General features: G+C 45.0%; 1 protein-coding gene across 1 annotated transcript in view; it reads right to left on the bottom strand.

Annotated features, from left to right (window-relative positions):
• Positions 1 to 20,100, bottom strand: part of LOC144754718 (flavin-containing monooxygenase 3-like) — a 242,578-nt gene that overhangs the window by 135,595 nt on the left and 86,883 nt on the right. The window contains exon 2 of the mRNA XM_078642876.1: positions 18,561 to 18,703. Coding sequence (XP_078499002.1) covers positions 18,561 to 18,692 — 132 coding nt within the window. The 5' untranslated portion in view covers positions 18,693 to 18,703. The remainder of the gene's footprint in view (positions 1 to 18,560; positions 18,704 to 20,100) is intronic.

Below are 20,100 nucleotides of genomic sequence, written 5' to 3'. Positions count from 1 at the left end.
ATTTGCACTCACTGCTGTAACTGAGGCTTTGCTTTAATCATCAATATTGCTTCATGGTAATTGTGATTTGTGCAGCAATAGATCCTGAATGTGAATGTCCAGATTCTTGGGTAAATCTTTGTTCTTGCCTAAGTTCTAGAAGCTATTGAAGAGGAACTTGTTCAAAGAATAACCTGAAAAAGGGCTTTGCTTTTGTAATCAAATTATCTAGCCAACTTAGAAAATGTGTATATAGGCCCTAATGCAATGAAGCTAACACAAAGGGTCAACATGCTTCATCGCTTTTTAAGGCGTGGAGGTGATCCTCCTGTGCACTCAACTGCTGCCATACAAACAAACTGTTGACTCAAAGCTGCTGCCTAATATCACTCAAACGATGGGTATCTTTCTGTGGTTAGAACATTCAATAGTGTATTCTCATGTCTCTTTCACAAGCCACAGAATAGTGGGTAAAATACTATATTTTTTTCAAGAAACCATTACGGGCACGGCTGGACTCATGGCATCCAGATCACGTTTTACCAATTGACATTCTCTTGCTAAAAGAAAAAACGTAGGCAGGAATGCATTTGTGTTTTGGTCCACCAAGTTTGGATGCCATAAGGAGTGTTTTCTATAGGAATGTTTCACCTATCAGGGGCGGCTCCTGCGCTAAGGTGGAGTAGCGTTGCCCCACTACTCTCAGAGCAGAAAAAATAAAATGATAATAACGTTGTTAATATAAAAAAAAAATGTGTAGGTCTGGGAGTAGGTTAGGGCAGGGCGGGTCAGGTGGCAGAGGGGGAGGAGGGGTTTGCTCACTCCAAGTTTGAATGATGGGGGCCAGTCAGCCAAACTCTGCATTGCGGCATTGTGATTGTCTTAGCGGACCCTGTGTGCTTCGGGGACTTGCAGGACAATTGGAGAGACAAAGGTGAAGAGATGTCGGTTGTGAGGAGGTAAGTGTTTTTTTTTGTATTTTGTCCCCTTGTCACACTTTCGGCCCTCCACCCCCATTCCCTGCTAGCTGCTACGGCTTTCTGTCTCCCATATTTGTGGTTTTATCTGGATCTGACCTCAAAAGGGGGTTGACAGAGTGGGACTCTGACCCAGACACTTTCCTCTGGTTTTTCATACCAACATACCACAATTCTTACTGTGTATGGAATTTGCATTGCTATGAGATAGTACTAGTTGTTACGGGTTACTATTGGTGGAATAATGGATGTTGTGTCATATCTGCCTTGTGCTATCCATATGTAAGTAGGGTCAGTTGTAGCCCTGGGACATGAGAGACAGCCAACGAGAAACAAACTAATGAAGATAACTTTTGGGAATATGGAGAAACTGTGAAGTTTGGGGAATCAAAATAGCTGCAGTGTGTTTGGAAGCAAAAGTGTACAGTAGTTTGGTATAGCTCCAAGACAGCATTTTCAGTATAACACCAATGTGAAGCTTGATTGGAGCTAAAACACTGATCTTCAAAATGATGTCTTGTGGTCAGGTACCAATTAAGAAAGGTTCAGCCTTGTGTATTGACACAATAAGGGGTTGAGTTACTGTTGAGCTATGCACTTCACATGAAAGGATGAAAAAAAGTGAGGGATGGAATGCATGAATTAATCTCAGCCACTGGTAATTATTTGGGGCTGTATCCCAGTCCATCGTTATTTTGCACACTATGCCACCTCAGTTTAGATCGAACTATTTGCAAATCAGTCTTGACCCTGTTCCAATGGGAAACAGTCTAGCCGAAACTGCCAAGCAAGATCCTCCCTGAACTGGAACACAAGCAACCCAGGACCGTTTTCCCCCGAGTTATGAGCTCATCAGCCAGGTATAACTTGGTTCCAGTGGCACAGTGTGCACGGGATCCCCATCTGGTCATACCTGTCCCACTTAGGGAGACACACTATAGTATACAAAATGTGATGGATGGAATGCTTGAGTGAATCTCAGCCACTGGTAATTACCTGATACTGCATCCCAGTCCATCTGTATTTTTCACACCATGCCACCTCAGTTTTGCCCCACCTATACGTAAATCAGTCTTGACCCTGCTCCAATGGGAACAGTGAAGTTCGAACTGCCAAGCCAGGTCTTCCCTGAACCTGACCACAAGCAACACACGACTAGTTTCATCCTAGTTATGAGCTTTTCAGCCCAAAATAGCTTGGATCCAGTAACACGGTGTGCATAGGACCCACTTCTGGGCATACCCTTCACACTTAGGGCATTAAAAAACCGGTGATGGATAGAATGCTTAAGTTAATATCCGCCACTGGTAATAGCTCTGGGCGACTTCCCAATCCATCATTCTTTGCCCAACATACCACATCAGTTTGGACCCAGCCATGTGCAAATCAGTCTTGGCACTTCTTCACTTGGAAAAGTCTAACCCACACTGTCAGGCTAGGTCCTCCTTGAACAGAAGCAGAAGGATCCCAGGACCAGTTTTGCACTTATTAAGCCAGGTATTGCTTGATTCCAGTGCATAGTGAGCACAAGATTCTCGTCTGGGCATACCTATCACACTTAGGTCATCAACTAAACAGGGTGATGGATGGGATGCTTAAATAATCTAAGCCACTGCTGATCGCTCTGGGCTACATCCCAATTTCTTTCACCTACCATGCCACCTCAGTTTGGACCCAGTCATATGCAAATCATACTTGACGCTTCTCCAATTAGAACAGGCCAGCTCTAACTGCCAGGCCAAGTCCTTTCTGAACCAAAACACAAGCAACCCAGGACCCATTTTTTTGTCTTTTAATTTTGGAAAAAAATTGACATTTTAGGATCTAGAATGAAGGTATCAACTAGAATAAAGTTAAAACTCAAAGGACTGAAATGTATGTTTCAATATAATACTGATAGGGAAACGAAGGAAACCCACCCTCAAGATGCCCTACAGTGAAAATTGTAATTGTTTTGTAGGATAGCGCACTGCTGTCTCCTGGACTAAAGGTATCCCACATCCCAATGGCAGACTGGGCCCTTCCTGACACATGTAGTGACTGTAACATGAACCCTGCTTCCTCCCAGTCTGTAGTTCTTCTATCAGAGGTTGGTGGATGGGACAGGTGCGGCAGCTTTCATTAGTATGGCCGCAGACCCAGACGGAATTTCAGTTTTGCCAGTGTAGTCGCACTTAATCTCTCGTAATTCGGCGAATTTCCGTTCCACGCTTGTTCTGTGAAATTCCTGAAATTACATTATTAAAACACATTTGCAAAATGGCACAGGGACAATGAGAGCGACCTGGGTATGAGAGGCTGAATTTTGCAGCGCTTGTGGGTTTTTTTTTTGCGGAAAATGCATCTTTATGTAAAAATTGGGCGGGAGGAAGCATTTTGAGCTAAAATATAGTGTCAAATGTGGGTTTGCATTTCTCCAAATTTTAAGTAAATATGTACATTTTGCACACCTCTGGTCGATAAGAGCCTGGGTCCGAGGCCAAGAGGCTCAATTGTGGCACCAGCTCTCGGCAAACAACCATTACAACGCAACTATTACAACGCACTGGCAATAGCTCCTGGAAGGTTGGTGGTTCCTGGTTTTGTTATTAAAACAACACTTACAATGCAAGAGGAAGACCGGGGCTTCCCATAAACAAGTCAACAATCATCCTGTGGTTCTCAGGCCTCTGCACTATCCCTTTGTGATATTTAAAGAGCACAGCTGTTGTCTCTTATCCTCGCTCTACCCTCTCTCCTCTCTACGCCTACTTTACTTCCTTTCCACTTACTCATCTCCTCTCCCCACCTTTCTTTAACTCTTCTTTTCATACCTCCTATCTGCTCCTCCTTAATTTCTTCTGTTTCGTTGTTTCTCATACCCATTAACCCTAACCTTCTGTTTTTTTCCTAAAGCTATTTTCCACCCCCCCTTTCTTCATCCTTTGCCTTCTTTCTTTTTGTACCTCCACTTCTGATCTCCTCTTTCCTCTCCTTCCTCCCAAATCCAACTGTTTTTGCTTCTCTCATCCTCATCCCCTCTTTGCCTATGTTCAGTCTCTCCAATGCTCGCACACACTTTATTTTTTTCTTTTCTGCTCAGCATTTATCTTTCCATCTCCTACAGTCCACTCTGCTGCTTCAGCTTTTCTTCCACTATTCTTTGTGTTACCTATTGTCCCTTAATATGACCCTTCTACCAGCCCCTCAGAGAATGTTTGCTTTACACACTAGCAGATAAGTGGGCCTGCGAGGACGCCGACCCTACTGTGCAATCACTCTATCACTCAGTAACCTGAGGGGGGGTTAATAACCAGGCCTTCCTAGCTATGACCTCTTGAGAATCCGAAGATCTAAAGAGAGAATGGCAAAGGGCCAGATGCTTTGACTAAAAGCCAGCAGGGCGCAGTGGTGCTGAGTCAGGCACCCCAAAAGAGATACCTCAAAAAGTCGTCTATTCTTCCATTAGTTAAATGCCATTTTGTTAACCCCTTCCATGCTCATGACGGAACGGTTCCGTCATGAGCCCGTTGGCTCATTAGAACGCTCAGCACAGCGCGAAAATTCGCGCCGCGCTGAAGCGGTTAAACAGCACTGAAACCTGTCCATACTTCCAAAAATAAATAATTGGAACGTGCATGGTCGTAGAAACGTATAAATCTGACAACCCATATTCAGTGGGTTAACAGGTGAATTGTTATCTATTCACTGATTTTGCTACTGTTGTCCAGATCCCACAAAAAACAGAATGCATGGCACATGTATCTGCATACACAATCCAGCATGGCTGAAAAGTCCTCTCACCCCTCCCACTGGATAAAGCTAAAAGTGTTTTTGTAGGAAATAGGACACACCTCCATATGAAAGAAGTCTACCTTTTGCATTTTTTTGTTGAGTTTTGCACACTGTAGTAATATTGCTTTACACCCTAGATGGGATCTAATTCCCCCACAGAAGCAGCGATGCACAAAATCACCCGGGAAAAAGCTGCCAGTTTTTTTTTCATTTTTTCCTGAACTTCTAGCCAGCCTGATGGCTTTCTTTGTGTTCCTTTTAAAGTGACCGTTTGGACGTGGTGCTGGCGCTAACTGATGATCTGCTCGGCCGAGGCACCCTTTGTCTATATGCAAGGTGACCTCACTGAGAGCAAGTGCTGGCACATAGGCGGCTGCACTGTGTGTATAGTTGAAATGCCAGGGCCTCTCCCCAGGTATTGCCCACGGGCATTATTTTGCATTAAGCAACAGTAGGTATCGGTCAACTGTTACCAACTCCCGATATATTCCTTCACCGTGCTAAACGGTTTCTGTTTCTATGGAAAGCGATCTAGGGGCCCGATTCACAGAACTAACTTAAGACAAAATCCTAAACTTACTACCATTTTGGTATTCACAGAAGGCACTTAGGGGCATATTAGCAACAGCCATAATTAGCATATTAGCAACAGCGATAATTATCGCTGTCCGTGCTTAGCGATAATTAGATTATCGCAGGCTATCTCTGCTTTTTATCGCCTTGGTAGTGCGTAGTTAACAACGCGTTACTCCAGGGCGATACAATTTCCAGAGATAGCGAGGTTATCTCCCTTTTGCAGGGAACATCGCTGGTTTTCCAGCGATGTTCCCTGCAAAAGGGCGATAACCTTGCTGATACGACTCACAGGGTCGTATCAGCACAATCCAACCCCTATGTTAGGGGTGGCTAAATCAAGAATTTAGCAGATGAAACTAACGTCTGCTAAAATGCTAGGGCATCCTTGCTGACAGCGCGAAGCCGCTCTATTGATGTCCTGACATGTAGTGTATGTCAGGAACGCCCACTTTGCATCTCATTAGAGATGCGAAGGTAGGCGTAGTGCAAAAGGGTGCTAACATGCGATGATGCACGTTAGCACCCCCTTGTAAATAGGGCGATATTTTTATCTCCGCTTTTTTGTCTTTCTAAGCCAAAAAAGCGGAGATAGAGCCCTTGTAAATATGCCCCCAACTCATTTCGGTATTCACAGAAGGCACTTACTCATTTTGGTATTCACAGAAGTTAGGAGTCCTAACTTTAGGACTCCTAAATACCTTCTGTGATTACCGAAAGTCTCTTAAAGTTAGGATTTTTCTCAGTTTAGGAATAGTAAAGTTAGGACTCCTAACTTTAGGACTCCTAAATGCCTTCTGTGAATACCAAAAGTCTTAAAGTTAGAATTTTTCTCAGTTTAGAAGTAGTAAAGGTAGTACTCCTACCTTTAGGACTCCTAAATGCCTTCTGTGAATCCTGAAAGTCTTAAAGTTAGGAGTCCTGAAGTTAGGAGTCCTAACTTTACTACTTATTACTTACTACTACATTTATTATTTTAGAAATTGTAAAAAATTCTCTCTTTGCGTTTACATTAATTGCCAAATGCATGTACTGAATCAAATTTTAAACTAAGGGGCACATGCATGAAAGTTGCATTGTGCAATTTCCAAAAAGCGATTTTTAAGAAATAGCTATTTGGGAAGCGCAAAATGCAACCAAACAGGCAGCAAATAGCGATTCTCTAATTGCGATTCCTCAAGAATCGCAACCACAATTAGGTGATCGCTATTTTCAACTGCGACTCCATTCTTTCCTATGGGCCTCAGCCCCATAGGCTAGAATGGTCTTGCATTTATCTAAATTGTGAATACCTATATGCAAATTAGGTCTTACATTAGGAAAGTTTAAGTTATTTGTCCTGTACATGACAAATTTGTTAATTATGTGTTATTTTTGAAAAATGAGAAATTAATAGCTTTGTCATTTACAATGGTAATACTTTTATTTTTTGAAAATGTGACCCCTATAGCATTTTTAATGCAACATGTTTTGTATTTACGTGACTTAGAAGTATTGATTTTACAAATAACAATGTTTTAAAAAAAAAATAATAATTAATACCTAAATAAAAGTTATTGCAATTTATAATGGCAATAGCTTAAACTTTTGTAAATAACTTTTGTGAAGATTATGTTCAGTGTATTTTATCGTGACTAAAATATAAGAACAGAAGTGAAATATCAACATTTTTTTGTGACATTTGTAATAAAGCTTGAAACATTGAAAGAACATATTTGAACCAGTTGTTGTTGAGTGTTTGCACAGATTGATACTGTGGTGGCGCTGAGTGATGTTGTGGTGGCGACAAGTGATGCTGTTGCGTTCAGTGATGCTGTGGTAGCGCATAGTGATGTTGTGGTGCCCCTGAGTGATGCTGTTGTTGTGTGATAGATAGATAGAGTGAGGGTGATAGATAGATGGAGTGAGGGCAATAGATGGAGTGAGGGTGATAGATAGATGGAGTGAGGGCGATAAATAGATGGAGTGAGGGCGATAGATAGATGGAGTGAGGGCGATAGATAGATAGAGTGAGGGCGATAGATAGATAGAGTGAGGGCGATAGATCGATAGAGTGAGGGCGATAGATAGAGGATAGATAGAGTGAGGGCGATAGATAGAGTGAGGGCGATAGATAGAGTGAGGGCGATAGATGTGTGTGGTTGTGTGTGTGTGATTGTATGTGTGTTGTTGTATGTGTGTGCGTGCATGGTTGTATGTATTTAAGTGTGCGGTTACAGAAGGATGTATGTGGAAGAGAGCAGCAGATCAGCATATTATAGGAGAACAGGGAGTTAAAGAAGGATGCGTGTTGAAGAGATCAGCAGTTCAGCACAGGAGAAGAGAACAGGGATTTAGAGAAGTTGGCGGTGGAAGGGAACAGCAGATCAGCACGGGAGAAGAGAGCAGGGTTTTGGAGAAGGGGCGGGGTGGAAGAGAGCAGCAGATCAGGATGGGAGAACAGAACAGGGAGTTAAAGAAGGAGGCGGGTGGAAGAGAACAGCAGATCAGCACAGGAGAAGAGAACATGGAGTTAAAGAAGGAGGCGGTGTGAAAGAGAGCAGCAGATCAGCACAGGAGAAGAGAACATGGAGTTAAAGAAGGAGGCGGGGTGGAAGAGAGCAGCAGATCAACACAGGAGAAGAGAACATGGAGTTAAATAAGGAGGTAGGGTGGAAGAGAGCAGCAGATCAGCACAGGAGAAGAGAACATGGAGTTAAATAAGGAGGTGGGTGGAAAAGAGTGGCAGATCAGCACATGAGAAGAGAACAGGGAGTTAAGTAAGGAAGCGGGTGGAAGAGAACAACATATTAGCACAGAAGAGAACAGTGAGTTAGAGAAGGGGGCGGGGTGAAAGAGAACAGCAGTTCAGCTCAGGAGAAGAGAAAAGGGAGTTAGAGAAGGAGGGGGGTGAAAGAGAACAGCAGATCAGCACAGGAGAAGAGAAGAGAAAAGGAGTTAGAGAAGAAGGCGGGTGAAAGAGAGCAGCAGATCAGCACAGGAGAATAGAACAGGGAGTTTGAGAAAGAGGCGAGTGGAAGAGAACAGCAGATTAGCATAGGAGAATAAAACAGGGAGTTAAAGAAGGAGGCGGGTTGGAAGAGAGCAGCAGATAATCACATGAGAAGAGAACATGGAGTTAGAGAAGGAGGCAAGTTGGAAGAGATCAGCAGTTCTGCACGGGAGAAGAGAAGAGAACAGGGAGTTAGAGAAGGAGTTTGTTGGAAGAGAGGAACAGATTAGAACAGCAGAAGAGAACAGGAAGTTAAAGAAGGAGGTGGGGTGGAAGAGAGCAGCAGATCAGCACAGGAGAAGAGAATAGAATAGTGTGTGTGAGAGAGAGAGTGTGAGAGAGAGAGTGCGAGAGAGAGAGTGCGTGAGAGAGAGAGAGTGTGAGAGAGAGAGTGTGAGAGAGAGTGTGTGAGAGAGAGAGTGTGAGAGAGAGAGTGTGGGAGAGAGAGTGTGAGAGAGAGAGTGTGAGAGAGAGAGTGTGAGAGAGAGAGTGAGAGAGAGAGTGTGTGAGAGAGTGAGTGTGTGTGAGAGAGAGAGTGTGTGTGAGAGAGAGGGAGTGTGAGAGAGTGTGATAGAGAGTGTGTGAGAGAGTGAGTGTGTGTGAGAGTGTGTGTGAGAGTGAGTGTGTGTGAGAGAGAGAGTGTAAGAGAGAGACTACGCCAATTCCTTGTACGTAGGCATCCCAGACTATCAACTCAAACGCTTGCAGCTTGTCCAGAACCAGGCGGCACGCCTCATCTTCCACCAACCGAGGCACCACCATGTCCGCCCCCAACTAAGATCTCTGCACTGGCTCCCTGTCTCTGAACGCTGCAAATTTAAGCTGGGCTGCCTTGTTTTTAAATCTTTGGCGGGCCTAGGCCCTACTTTCATCTCCTCCCTCATTCATCCCTATATCCCCTCTCGCAATCTTCGCTCGGCTCACTCGGCTCTACTCAAAGTCCCGAGAGTCAAGCGTAAGAAATGGGGAGGTCTAAGATTCTCATTCCTTGCCCCATCTTTTTGGAATACCCTCCCACTGGACATGCGGCTCGCTTCTCCCTATATCCAGTTCAGATCCCTCCTTAAGACTCATCTGTTTCGCATTGCGTACAATTAAAATGCTTTCTTCCTCTCTGGTCCTTTTTTACTCTTCTTTTTTCTTTTTCTGCTATGGCCATGCACGCCGGCGCCTTGCCTAGGTGGTGCTCTCCGTCCTTTCTCTACCAGCGCCAAGAAACTGTATAGTGTACGCTGCGCTTTATAAATACTTTTCACATCACATCACACATCACAGTGTAAGAGAGAGTGTGTGTGAGAGAGAGAGAGTGTGAGAGAGAGAGTGAGAGAGAGAGAGAGTGTGAGAGAGAGAGTGTGAGAGATAGTGTGAGAGAGAGTGTGTGAGGAGCGTAGAACTGGGGTGCGATGTCAGCACTGGTTGAAGCTGAGCAGCAAATTTGACACAAAAGAATGCATGTGCCACGAGCGCTGGGAGGGGGCTGGGCAAGCATGCCAGCATTCACGAGCAGATGGTCCTGTTTATGACCTGCAGCGCGTGAAGTGCTGGTGGCAAATGGAATCAAAGTGGCCAGTCGCTTTGATGTTCTTGGCATATCTTGCTTGGTGGGAGGGGGAGCGGATTTCTGTGCACGCGCATTTCTCACATGAACTGCATGTAATCCGCAGTGTTTAGAGTTTTGAAAGTCGCTTGCTATATATCTCGCCAAACAATGCTTTCGCATTGCTTCAAAGAGACCTAGAAATGCAGATTTGTGCCTTTTTCAAAGTTTGGCGTTTCCTAAATGCACAGTTCGCATTTAGGAAAGGCTTCTTGCATGTGCATTAAGCAATTCCCTTTTTGCGTTTGCAATTTAGGGAATCTAAAAAAATTACGACTACCTAAATTGCGAATGCAAAAAACTTTCATGTATTAGAAAAGGCCATTTTGTGATCGTATGTGTCCAGAGGCTGAAGCAGTGCGGATGGATAGATCGACAACACCCAGTGGGGCCAGACTGACAGATGAAGAAGTCAATGGAATCAAGGGCTCCTTGTCCAAGCCGGGGTAATCAACAGAAGCTCTGCCTTGTCCTAGATCATCTTCTGAACCACCAAAGGGAGAAAAGGGATGGGAAAAAATAATGCAGAAGACCCCCTGGGCCAGGGTACAGTCAGGGTATCCACTACCTAAGCTCTCAAAGAACGGATCGGACTGCAAATCTGGGGAAGAAGGGCATTACCTTCTGTGGCGAGCAACTCTAGTCATGGGTGACTGAATTGAAGAAGAGTAGAGTAGAACAGTCAGATCCAGACACATCATCACAAAGGATGGAAACCGCCGGCTCAGAGCATCAGCAAGCCCATTCTCCCTCCCCGGAAGGTGACTGCCAAAAGAGCCAGAAAATGGGACTCGGCCCAAGACAAATCCCTCAGGAAAGGAGAAACAGAGAGGGGCACCTACTGCCTTGCTGATTCAGATAGACATGGACAAACTAGTTGACTGTCTGAACACACACAGCCATGTGCAACAATAGGGGACAAAAAACAAAAAGGCCTTCAGAATTTCTGCCAGCTCTTCCTATTGGAAGACTGAAGGGTCTCCACCCACGTCCTCAGCCCCTGTGCAGCAAAAGCCCCCAGAGTGGCACCCCACCCCATTCCACTGGCATCGGTGGTAAGAATGTGTACAGGTAGAGGAACCAAAGAAAAAACATTGTTCAAATGAGAGGGGTCCAGCCACCACTGAGATCCCTGCGTATCTGAGGACACCAGAGTCTTGTACTCCCGAGACAATGGGTTCCAATGCCTCAGGGGATGATGAACAAGTGGATAAAGGTGCATCCCCAAGGAACAAGAGACAAAGTAGAGGACATCTTCCCCTGACCACAGAGCTAGGTCCTCACCAATACCAAGGCACGAAGAAGGAGAGAGGACAAATGGGAGCAGAGACTAACACCACAGTCTTCCGATACAAAGACCTCCCCCAAGTCCATTCTGAAGTGGGCCCTGATGAAGAGGAATTCTTGGGACAAGTGGACCTGGGACTTCTTCCAGCTGATCAAGAAGCCATAGTCCTGCAATAGCGTGGTCACCCTGAGAACCTCCATCTGTGCCATGGAAAAAGATCAAGAGGCAATCAGCTAGTTATCCTGATAAGGGAAAAGCTGGATACTTACAGAATGTAAAATACCCTACCAATGATTACGCTCTTGTATAGCGCACGACTACCCGTAGGCATCTCGGCGCTTGCTTAGGGAACCCGTCCTGGTATTCCCCTGTGAGATACCCCGGCAGGGTGTCCACAAGGTGAAAGCCAGGCATCCCGCCGCGAGGGGCCGTAGTGGAGATTAAGCAAGCTATTGCCCAGAGTCGCAGAGTGTGACCCCGTGAGTTGAGTAGGCACCGGAACGAGAATTATCGAGCCTGTGGAATTTTTGAGCCCGAGACCCACCGAGGCGGGGAATCGAACCCTGGTCCACGGCTGATCTCAGCTTCCAGGTCTGCCGCCTCTAACCACTGAGCCACACTTCTCCACCAATGGTGCCTACAGTTTGTTAAACACCCGTGGGGCAGGCGCCAGTTGGAAGGGCAGAGCCTGGAACTGGTAGTGGCTGCCCAGGACCTTTGTTGAGATGGATGCACCAAGACATGGAGGTAAGCATCCACTATATCGATGGAGTTGAGCAACTTGCCCTTGCGTAACAGAGGCAGAATCAACTGGAGACACACCATCTTGAAAGACACATTAGGGATATACTGTTCTTACCCCCTTGAGGTCCAGCACCGGGCAGAACTCCCCTGATGTGTCTGTACGAGAAAAAGCAGGGAATAATAACCATAGGAAGTCTCTTCAGGGGGAACAGGGATGATAGCAGCCTTCTGGAGCAGTAACGGAATCCCCTGGAGAATTGCAGCCAAATTCTCCAGGGAGCGAGGAGCAGGAGTATTGTAAGAATGGCGAGAAGTCCCTAAATCACATTTGCTGTCTGGAAATGGACTATAAGAAGGTGAATTTGAGGCCTTTATAATTGTAAACTGCCAAGTAACCAGTCGGGGAAGCTCTACAATACTTCTGCCTGTCAATAGGACTGGGAGTTAAAGCCATTCTCCCAGATGGGTAAGGGGACATCACCAGGGAAATGCCAAGAGCACCTGCCACTGGTGTCTGGAGCACTATCGCTGCCTGCTTGCCAAGACCAGTGTGCCCTGTGAAGAAGAGTAGATCACTGTAGGGAGCAAGGTACGGTGGGAGATCCGGGCAAGCGGATCCCTGTAGCGATTTTTGAGGAGAGGACTGCCAAGCCAATGGGGCAGTTGCCTGTGTGATGTGGGAAAGTTGGCAACCCCATTTGCAGGAGGGGGTCGCCGTGAAGTTACCTGTGCCGATGGGACAATTGCCTGTGTGCGGTATGAATGTCGGTGACCCCAACATAATATGCTAGCGGGGTCGCGTGAATTTAACCGTGCCGATCGAGTCATTGCCTGTGTGCAGTTGGAGAGTCAAAAGCCCTATATGCCAGAGGGGGCAATGCCAGAGGGGGCTGCCGTGAAGAGAAAATGCTGCCATGCAGATCGGGGCGTAGCCTAAATGGGAAGTAAGAGTGTTGACCCTGTATGCCAGAGGGAGCCACCAGTGAGAACAAGTATGATAGGATGGTTGATGCTGTCATCAAGAGGACAGGCCACCTTGGTGGCCCGTGAGGGCCCGGGCCCTGACTAAGAATTGGAATCAGAAGCTGTTGAATCCCCCAGAGTGCACCTGTGGGACGGATCACAGGAAACTTACGGTCACACCGGGGTGAGCGCCAAGGTTACCCAGCCCCTGCCCCTATAGAGCAGCGAGTGTTATACACCATCGCAGCAGCTGAAGCATCTGTACCCGCAAGTGAGACACTCTCGAAGACTTCCATTATGCAATCCCTGATGGTGCGGTAAGACTGATCAAAGGGCCGGAAGGCTGTGGGGGGAACTTGTCTGCCCGTTAGCACTTTGGTGCGGCAACACTTTTGACTTATCTACAAGAGTCAGAGTGGGACTCCTGAGTCTCGGAGTGTTAGTGGGGCCTAACCTGAATGTTGTCTGTAGGGAATGGGGAATAATCACTGCCACTAGTAAGGGGGTAGTGGGACTCAGGGGCCTGCCTATTGAACACTAGAGCCCTGACCTCAGGGTGCTGTGTAAATTGTTTTAGTATGCTGTATTTCACTTTGTGTTCATATATAAATACTTCTTGTTTAATAAAAGAAAGTATATTACTGGGCAATCATTTACTACTCCTCTAGTAGTAGTAAATACGCTGTGAAGCTCAGTGACCATGAAGTGGGCGCCGTGTTGCTAAAAGAATGCCTCAGGCTCCAGGCCGTTTCTTAGCTCTTTTCATAAAGCTCAGCAGGCATGGAGAGGGTGCTGTGTTGCTAAAACAATGTATGTCCTTGCTGCTCTGACGGCCCTGTAAATCTTTCTTTCAATATAAACATGTCTGCCGTGATACGGTTCTTCTGTATGCAAGTACCGACCGACTCTTGCAAAAACACTTTATCGAAGAGGCAAGCACTGAAAATATTCCAGTTGACACCATTTTCCATTTTCCAAAATTTTACCCCACCTCTCTTGTGCCTTTTTTTACACCCCCTCATCATAACTGCTATTGTGCTTTCAACCCTCATCTTTGTTTTTTCTCTTCGCACCTCCCTTCACCGTCAACTCTCGACTATTTCTCTTACCATTTGCTCCTTTCCTCCTTATCTCTTCTTCTTCACCCTCACCTCCTCCATCTGATTCTTCTTTCAACACTCTCAAACCTTTCTCTCTGCCATTTTACCCCTTCTTTCCTTTGCACTCCTTCAGTCCTCTTAATCTCCCCCTCCTTATTTCTAACACCTTTTGCCTGTCCTTCCTTTATGTGTCTCATACTTCCCTTCAATCGTTTCTTCCTCCTTCTACTCTTCCCCTCCTACTTTCTTTCCCAAATCACTTTCTCTCTTTCATTCCATTTCCGCCTCACCTTGCAACCCCTTAACCTTTACCCCTTATTTCTCCCCACCCCGTTCGATCCTCTTCCCCCTCCCTTACTCCTCCCCCTGGTATCCTGGAAATCACCAATTTGAGGGACGATCTCCAGCCCCTCATTCTAGAGGAAAAGGAGGCTAAGGGACTGGGCAGGCTCCACTGCCCCCTCAGTAGTGTTAGCAGCATCACCACCCCCACCTCCAATGCCAAGCACATTCCTTTCTTTAAGAAGGAGGTAATGCCAAGGCTGGCAGAGGCACTGCTGCAAGCACCTGAAGGAGGGGTAGAATCTCCTCTAGAATGCACCATGCAAGGCACAGCGGTGTGTAGCCATGTTTGTTGCTTTTAGTGTAATGTTTTCATTGGAAAACATCATTTGCAAAAACACAGACTCAAAAATAGACCGTCCATAAATATCTCCACGCAAAAAGTCGCCCTGCACTTAAACTTAAATCCCTGTCAAGCACATTTCCCAAATTATAAGCATAGATCATCCACAAATATAGTGTGCATACATTTATCTATTTCTTGATATCGTGAATGTCGATCCCAAGAGGAATCAGATCACATGGTATGATGAAGACAGATAACTTCTCTGCACACACAATTCCATTATTTCCTACTAATATCTGCTTAGCTTTGTGGCCATGCCTCACACACTCATGTGGTTTTTTGTCTAAGTGGAGATTGGGGTGGCCTTTTATAGGCCTTCATATTCGCACAGTGCGTTGCTACCACTGGTGGCCCTCAAGCACTGTGCAGACGTTGTGCACTTGGTTTCTACAGTGCTTTTATAGTGCATCCTTTCTGGGAATCGTTGGATGTCGCACATGAGATCCAGAGGGGATCGCAATTGTCACTGCAGACTTGACACAGTGCTTAATTTGTGCTGGTGGTTGCAGTTAGTGCTCAAAACTACAAAAAGGAATCCCGCCTGTGGTTACAAGGAAGAACGTATGTGTAGCAAAAGGCACGGTTAGGGTGACTTGTTTAATAGATCCCTAGTGGGAAAGCTTAACTAGAGATTAAACATCCCTCACCTTCTCCTTGGTAAACAAAACATAGGGTCATAGGACCATAATAGTCCATATCACCCATTCCCTATTTTTTAGCTTTTCCCACCGTCTCCACTAATAAAGGGATACCTAGGAGAAGGCGAGGGATTTTTAATCTCTTGTTAAGCCCCCTGGTCCACCCTTTATCACTAAGTGCGCCCTGAAATATGGTTGAGCCCACCCTGACCTTTAGGTGTCAGGGTGAACCCGATCATGAAGCATGACACTAATAAAGTGTGTGAGGTTTATATACAAAAAATATTTTTTCCTTCCCCGCACCAGCCATTCGGAGCTAGTTTTCCCACTATGGGTCTATTAAAAAAGCCACTCCAACCATGCCTTATGCTACACATACTTTCTTCATTGTAACCACAGACGGGATACCTTTTTGTAGTTTTGAACTTTAAAGGGAGGACATATCCCCCCACTACTATTCAACCCTTGAAGAGACTTCTTAACCCCCGGGGTCCCACAGGCTGTCCCCTGTGTGTACCCTGTTTTGCCTTCAAAGGTTGCAGGTAGTGGCCACTAGCACTCCTTTCTGGGGACCGGAATCCATTTGTCAAGATCAGACTTTCACGAGAGGCAAACACAGTCAGTTGGAGAAGTGTGGCTCACTGGTTAGAGGAGGTAGATCCTGAAGCAGAGGTCAGACCCGGGACCAGGGTTCAATTCCCGACGCGGCAGGGTCTTGAGCCCAAATATCCACGGACTCGATAATTCTCATTTTGGTACCTACTCGAATCACGGGTTCACATTCTGCAGCTCTGGGCATCAGCTTGCTTAATCTCCACTACGGCTCCCCCGCGGCGGGATGCCTGGCTTCCACCTTGGGGATGCCCAGTACGGGTATCTCACAGGGAAAAAGCCAGGACGGGTTCCCAAGGCAAGCGCCGAGATGCCTAAGGGTAATCGAGCGCTATATAAGAACGCATAATAATAATGGTGACAATGGAGGAAGCAGGGATGAAAAGAGTCTGCAAGAGTTGCCTATCTGGTCATTCCAAATCATATATCCGTGTTACGCCCCCAGAGAGTCAAATCAATGCTGTTCATGGGGAGGCGGCCTTGTGCAGGTTTTCACTGCTTCTCCGTGTGAGACAGCCAATGATGCCATTGAGGGAAGTCTTGACCAGCGTGCCACCTCCCTTCAGGGAATATTTCGGTCGGTTTCTCATGCCTTAATTTTTGATTGACTTCAGGTCAGGCGTTTGAGCTCCAGGTCTGTTAGACATTTTTTGTGGGACCTGGGCCCCTCCAACATCGAGCAAGGCCCCTCTATGGCCACTAAGCCTTCAATGTCAATCCATGCAGCACATTTTCAAACACTGCTACATTTTTCACCATTAAATTGTAACATTTTCTCATGTGCTCCCTTAGTTGGCTGAGTGCTCCAATTCTCTGTGGGCATGTCTGCGTTTGATAAAGATGAAAAATAAATAAATTGTTGTCTACGTACTTTTATGATCTCATTAGGAGAAACGATTATGAATCTTCCCTTTCAGAAAGTCCCCAGAAATATTAACTGTGAAATAATTTAGAGCTCAACTGCCATCACCAAAAACGCAAAGCTGTCCAAACAGTTATGCACCACACAGTTCAACTCCACACATTTCCAATCCACACCACGTAATTTGACACTAAACCACATAATACGGATTAACAACACAATTGCTAAACACCCCACCTAGAGCCAATCCACACCTCACAATTCCACATTGTGTCACAAAATTAAACAGCACACCACATGATTAAACTCCACTACATACCACTCCACAACACAAAATACCATTCCACATAGCTACACTCTGTAACACACAATCCCTCTCTACATAATTTCAGAACACTCAGTACCACATAATTACTATCCACATAATTCCACATCACACCATGCCACATAATTGCACTCCACACAACACAATTCCACACCACTCATTTACAGAACTATTCCAATACAAACCACATAATTCCACTGCACACCATATATATACACTCCATACCACAAAGGTAAAAAACATTGCCATTTACAATCTCAAGAGCTCTAACTCAAGGAAATGAGAGACCGATTGCATTTCCAATGCTTGATACACTAGCTACCTTTTAGAGGTGCCTTTTAAACTGCACATGCTGTGGTTTCTTCACAGACACATTGTTGCAGATGTGAATTTCCCATGCAACGCTATGCAATGGATAATAACTCGGGCAAAACAGGTGCAACTATTGCTTCTTCAACTCATTACCCATAGCTTACCTCCAAAGTCATAATTATGTCCAAAAACATATCCGGCTACCACCGCTAATAAAATTTGCATTGGATTGTTCTATATGTTAATACCTCACAGGTTTAAATGACCCCATTATAAAACTGACTAAATTCTTCTGTTAAGTAATATATAAACTAAAACATAAAATCTCAACATCTGGGATTGAGAGAATTAAATGTTTTATGGGCTGTCCTTGTCTGCGTCCTCCTAAACAGTCTAAATCAACAACAACAAAAAGCAGACGAAACAAGTTTATCGAGATCACAAGTGGTATCCACCAGAGGAACTTTATCCAAATATAGGGGAACCACAATGTCCTGTATTTCTCCCTATATATAAGGCTTGGGGATTCGTACAAAATTGTAAGGCAGGGCCTCACACTCCACCGTAGATTTTATGCTTCATCATCGGCCTGCCTCACTCGCCAGAGAATGATCTGGGATAGTGGAGTATGGGATCCAATACAAGAGTTACAAATCTCAGGCACCTTTCCAAGGTATTCCCTTTATTTTAAGAAAGTCCTAGGAGATGGTTGAAAAGAGAGAAATTGTGAGACCCTGGGTGCCAATTTACCCTGCATACGCTTTATCAACATGTTTCAGCCTTGTGCAGTTTTGGCCCTTGACTGGGGTACCTGCTTTCGTCAGGACAGGGATCGCTAGTGTCATAACACACTGGATAATCACATTCACTCTAAACCAGCCTTCATAAATATAGTACCCAATTATGAATGTCAACTGGGAAATGTTCGCCTGCTCTGTGGTCAGTTGATGTTCACTAGTCTAAAATGAGAAGGACCCATGGATGCGCTGATGTAGGGGAGCCTTTTTATCATACTTTCGTCAAAGGTTCCCGCCCTGCTGCCACACCTACTGTCATGAATACTAACATATAAAAACTGAACTTTTCCATGTCTTTTATGTCCCAGTGTGTCTCCTCCAGATAATGGTTTCACGCACCTTGTAATTCCACAGCCCCCCGAGACCGTCGTTGCCTTCAAAGCAGGTGGCATCTAGGTTGACTTCCAGGCAGGACTTGAGGGCTGCAAGCCCGCTTATGCCGGCCCCGATCACTGCAACAGTCCTCACCATGGCTACGAGTCCTACAACGAAAGAGAAAGTGCACACCATGATGGCCTGATCATGAGGGCATACTGTACCTTGAAGAGCAACACTACACATTTTACAGTTGGAAATAATGTATTTAAAACTGTAACACAAACGTAATGAACCTTGTGATCCACTACTGTGCAGCTAAAGTATGAAAACATTTTGTGTGGATTCAGTGGCTCAGAGACAAAAAGATGCACAGCTATAGACCTTACAGGAGGACAAAAATGGCAACAAGCATGGAGCAAAAACCACAACCTGCCAGTGCAATAAGTTAATCAAGTCAATCACGATGAAATTCCATTCAGAAAGGATGGACACACTGCGCACAAATATTATTTTGGAGAGAAAAATGCCAAAGTGTGTTGGCAATATCTTATTCCGGTCAAGAGCCCTTTTGAAAATTACTAAATGTATACCCAGCAGCCAATATAAAAAGAAAATCTTCCTGCAACTCTAGCTCAGATAGTCATACAAATTTAAAACGACTATGTTGGATGTGAGTAATGGCTGTTAATATTATCTTACTACAGATATAACTACTCAGAATGTGTGGAACAAAAGCATCCATTTAACATGTGCTGGGTCAGTTGCATTAAATTCCTGAATTTTCACTGAAGATATTCTACCGATGTTCCTGCAATAAGCTGTCTTTTTTTCCTACCCAGCACCCTCAGCTGGATTCACAAAACAATGAGTAAATCTAAATATTTGAATACATTTACCCACGTTGGTGATTTAGAAAATAGCATACAAAACCATCGATTTCCAAGCGTACTCCTTTACTCCAGTGAACTCCTGTGCAGGTCCAAGTTGGCGAAAATTTGAAAAGGGAACTGTTTATCTTTTATTTACTTATTCTCCATAGGGAAAAAAAAATCACAAATGGTGAAAGTTGCTCCTCTGTACATCAGAAAATAAGTACTGTGTAATCTCCCCCCCCCCCCCGCCCCCCCCAAAAAACCCAAGCCACCTACTCCTGCCTTTAAGAGGAGCAGTTTCCGGTGCCTCTCGATGATGGGAACGGACCTGCAAGATGTATCTATTTATTTATCTAAAATAACCACATTCACTTCAGGCACACACATTTTCTGTTGTGCATCCTGTCTTTCTAATGGGAAAACATGAATCTCGTGATAGGGAAAAATCACACAAATCTCTTGATAAAAAACCCTCAACTATTAAATTAACCCCCTTCTATGTTTCACTGTGGTAGTTAAAAAACATCGTTAAAAAGCCAGACCATAAAAAGCACACTAGTGGCATTTCTCCAACATCTATGGCTGGAAGAAACACACTAATCTTATAAACTAGAACTTTGCTAAAAAATGCGTGTTGGCTAACTCTTTTTAAGTGCAATTGTATTTGGACCTTTTTTAAGACATCATCT

The sequence above is a fragment of the Lissotriton helveticus genome, chromosome 1_1, assembly GCF_964261635.1.
Source record: "Lissotriton helveticus chromosome 1_1, aLisHel1.1, whole genome shotgun sequence".
Taxonomy (NCBI): Eukaryota; Metazoa; Chordata; class Amphibia; order Caudata; family Salamandridae; genus Lissotriton; species Lissotriton helveticus.
This window is presented reverse-complemented; position numbering and strand designations above follow the sequence as displayed.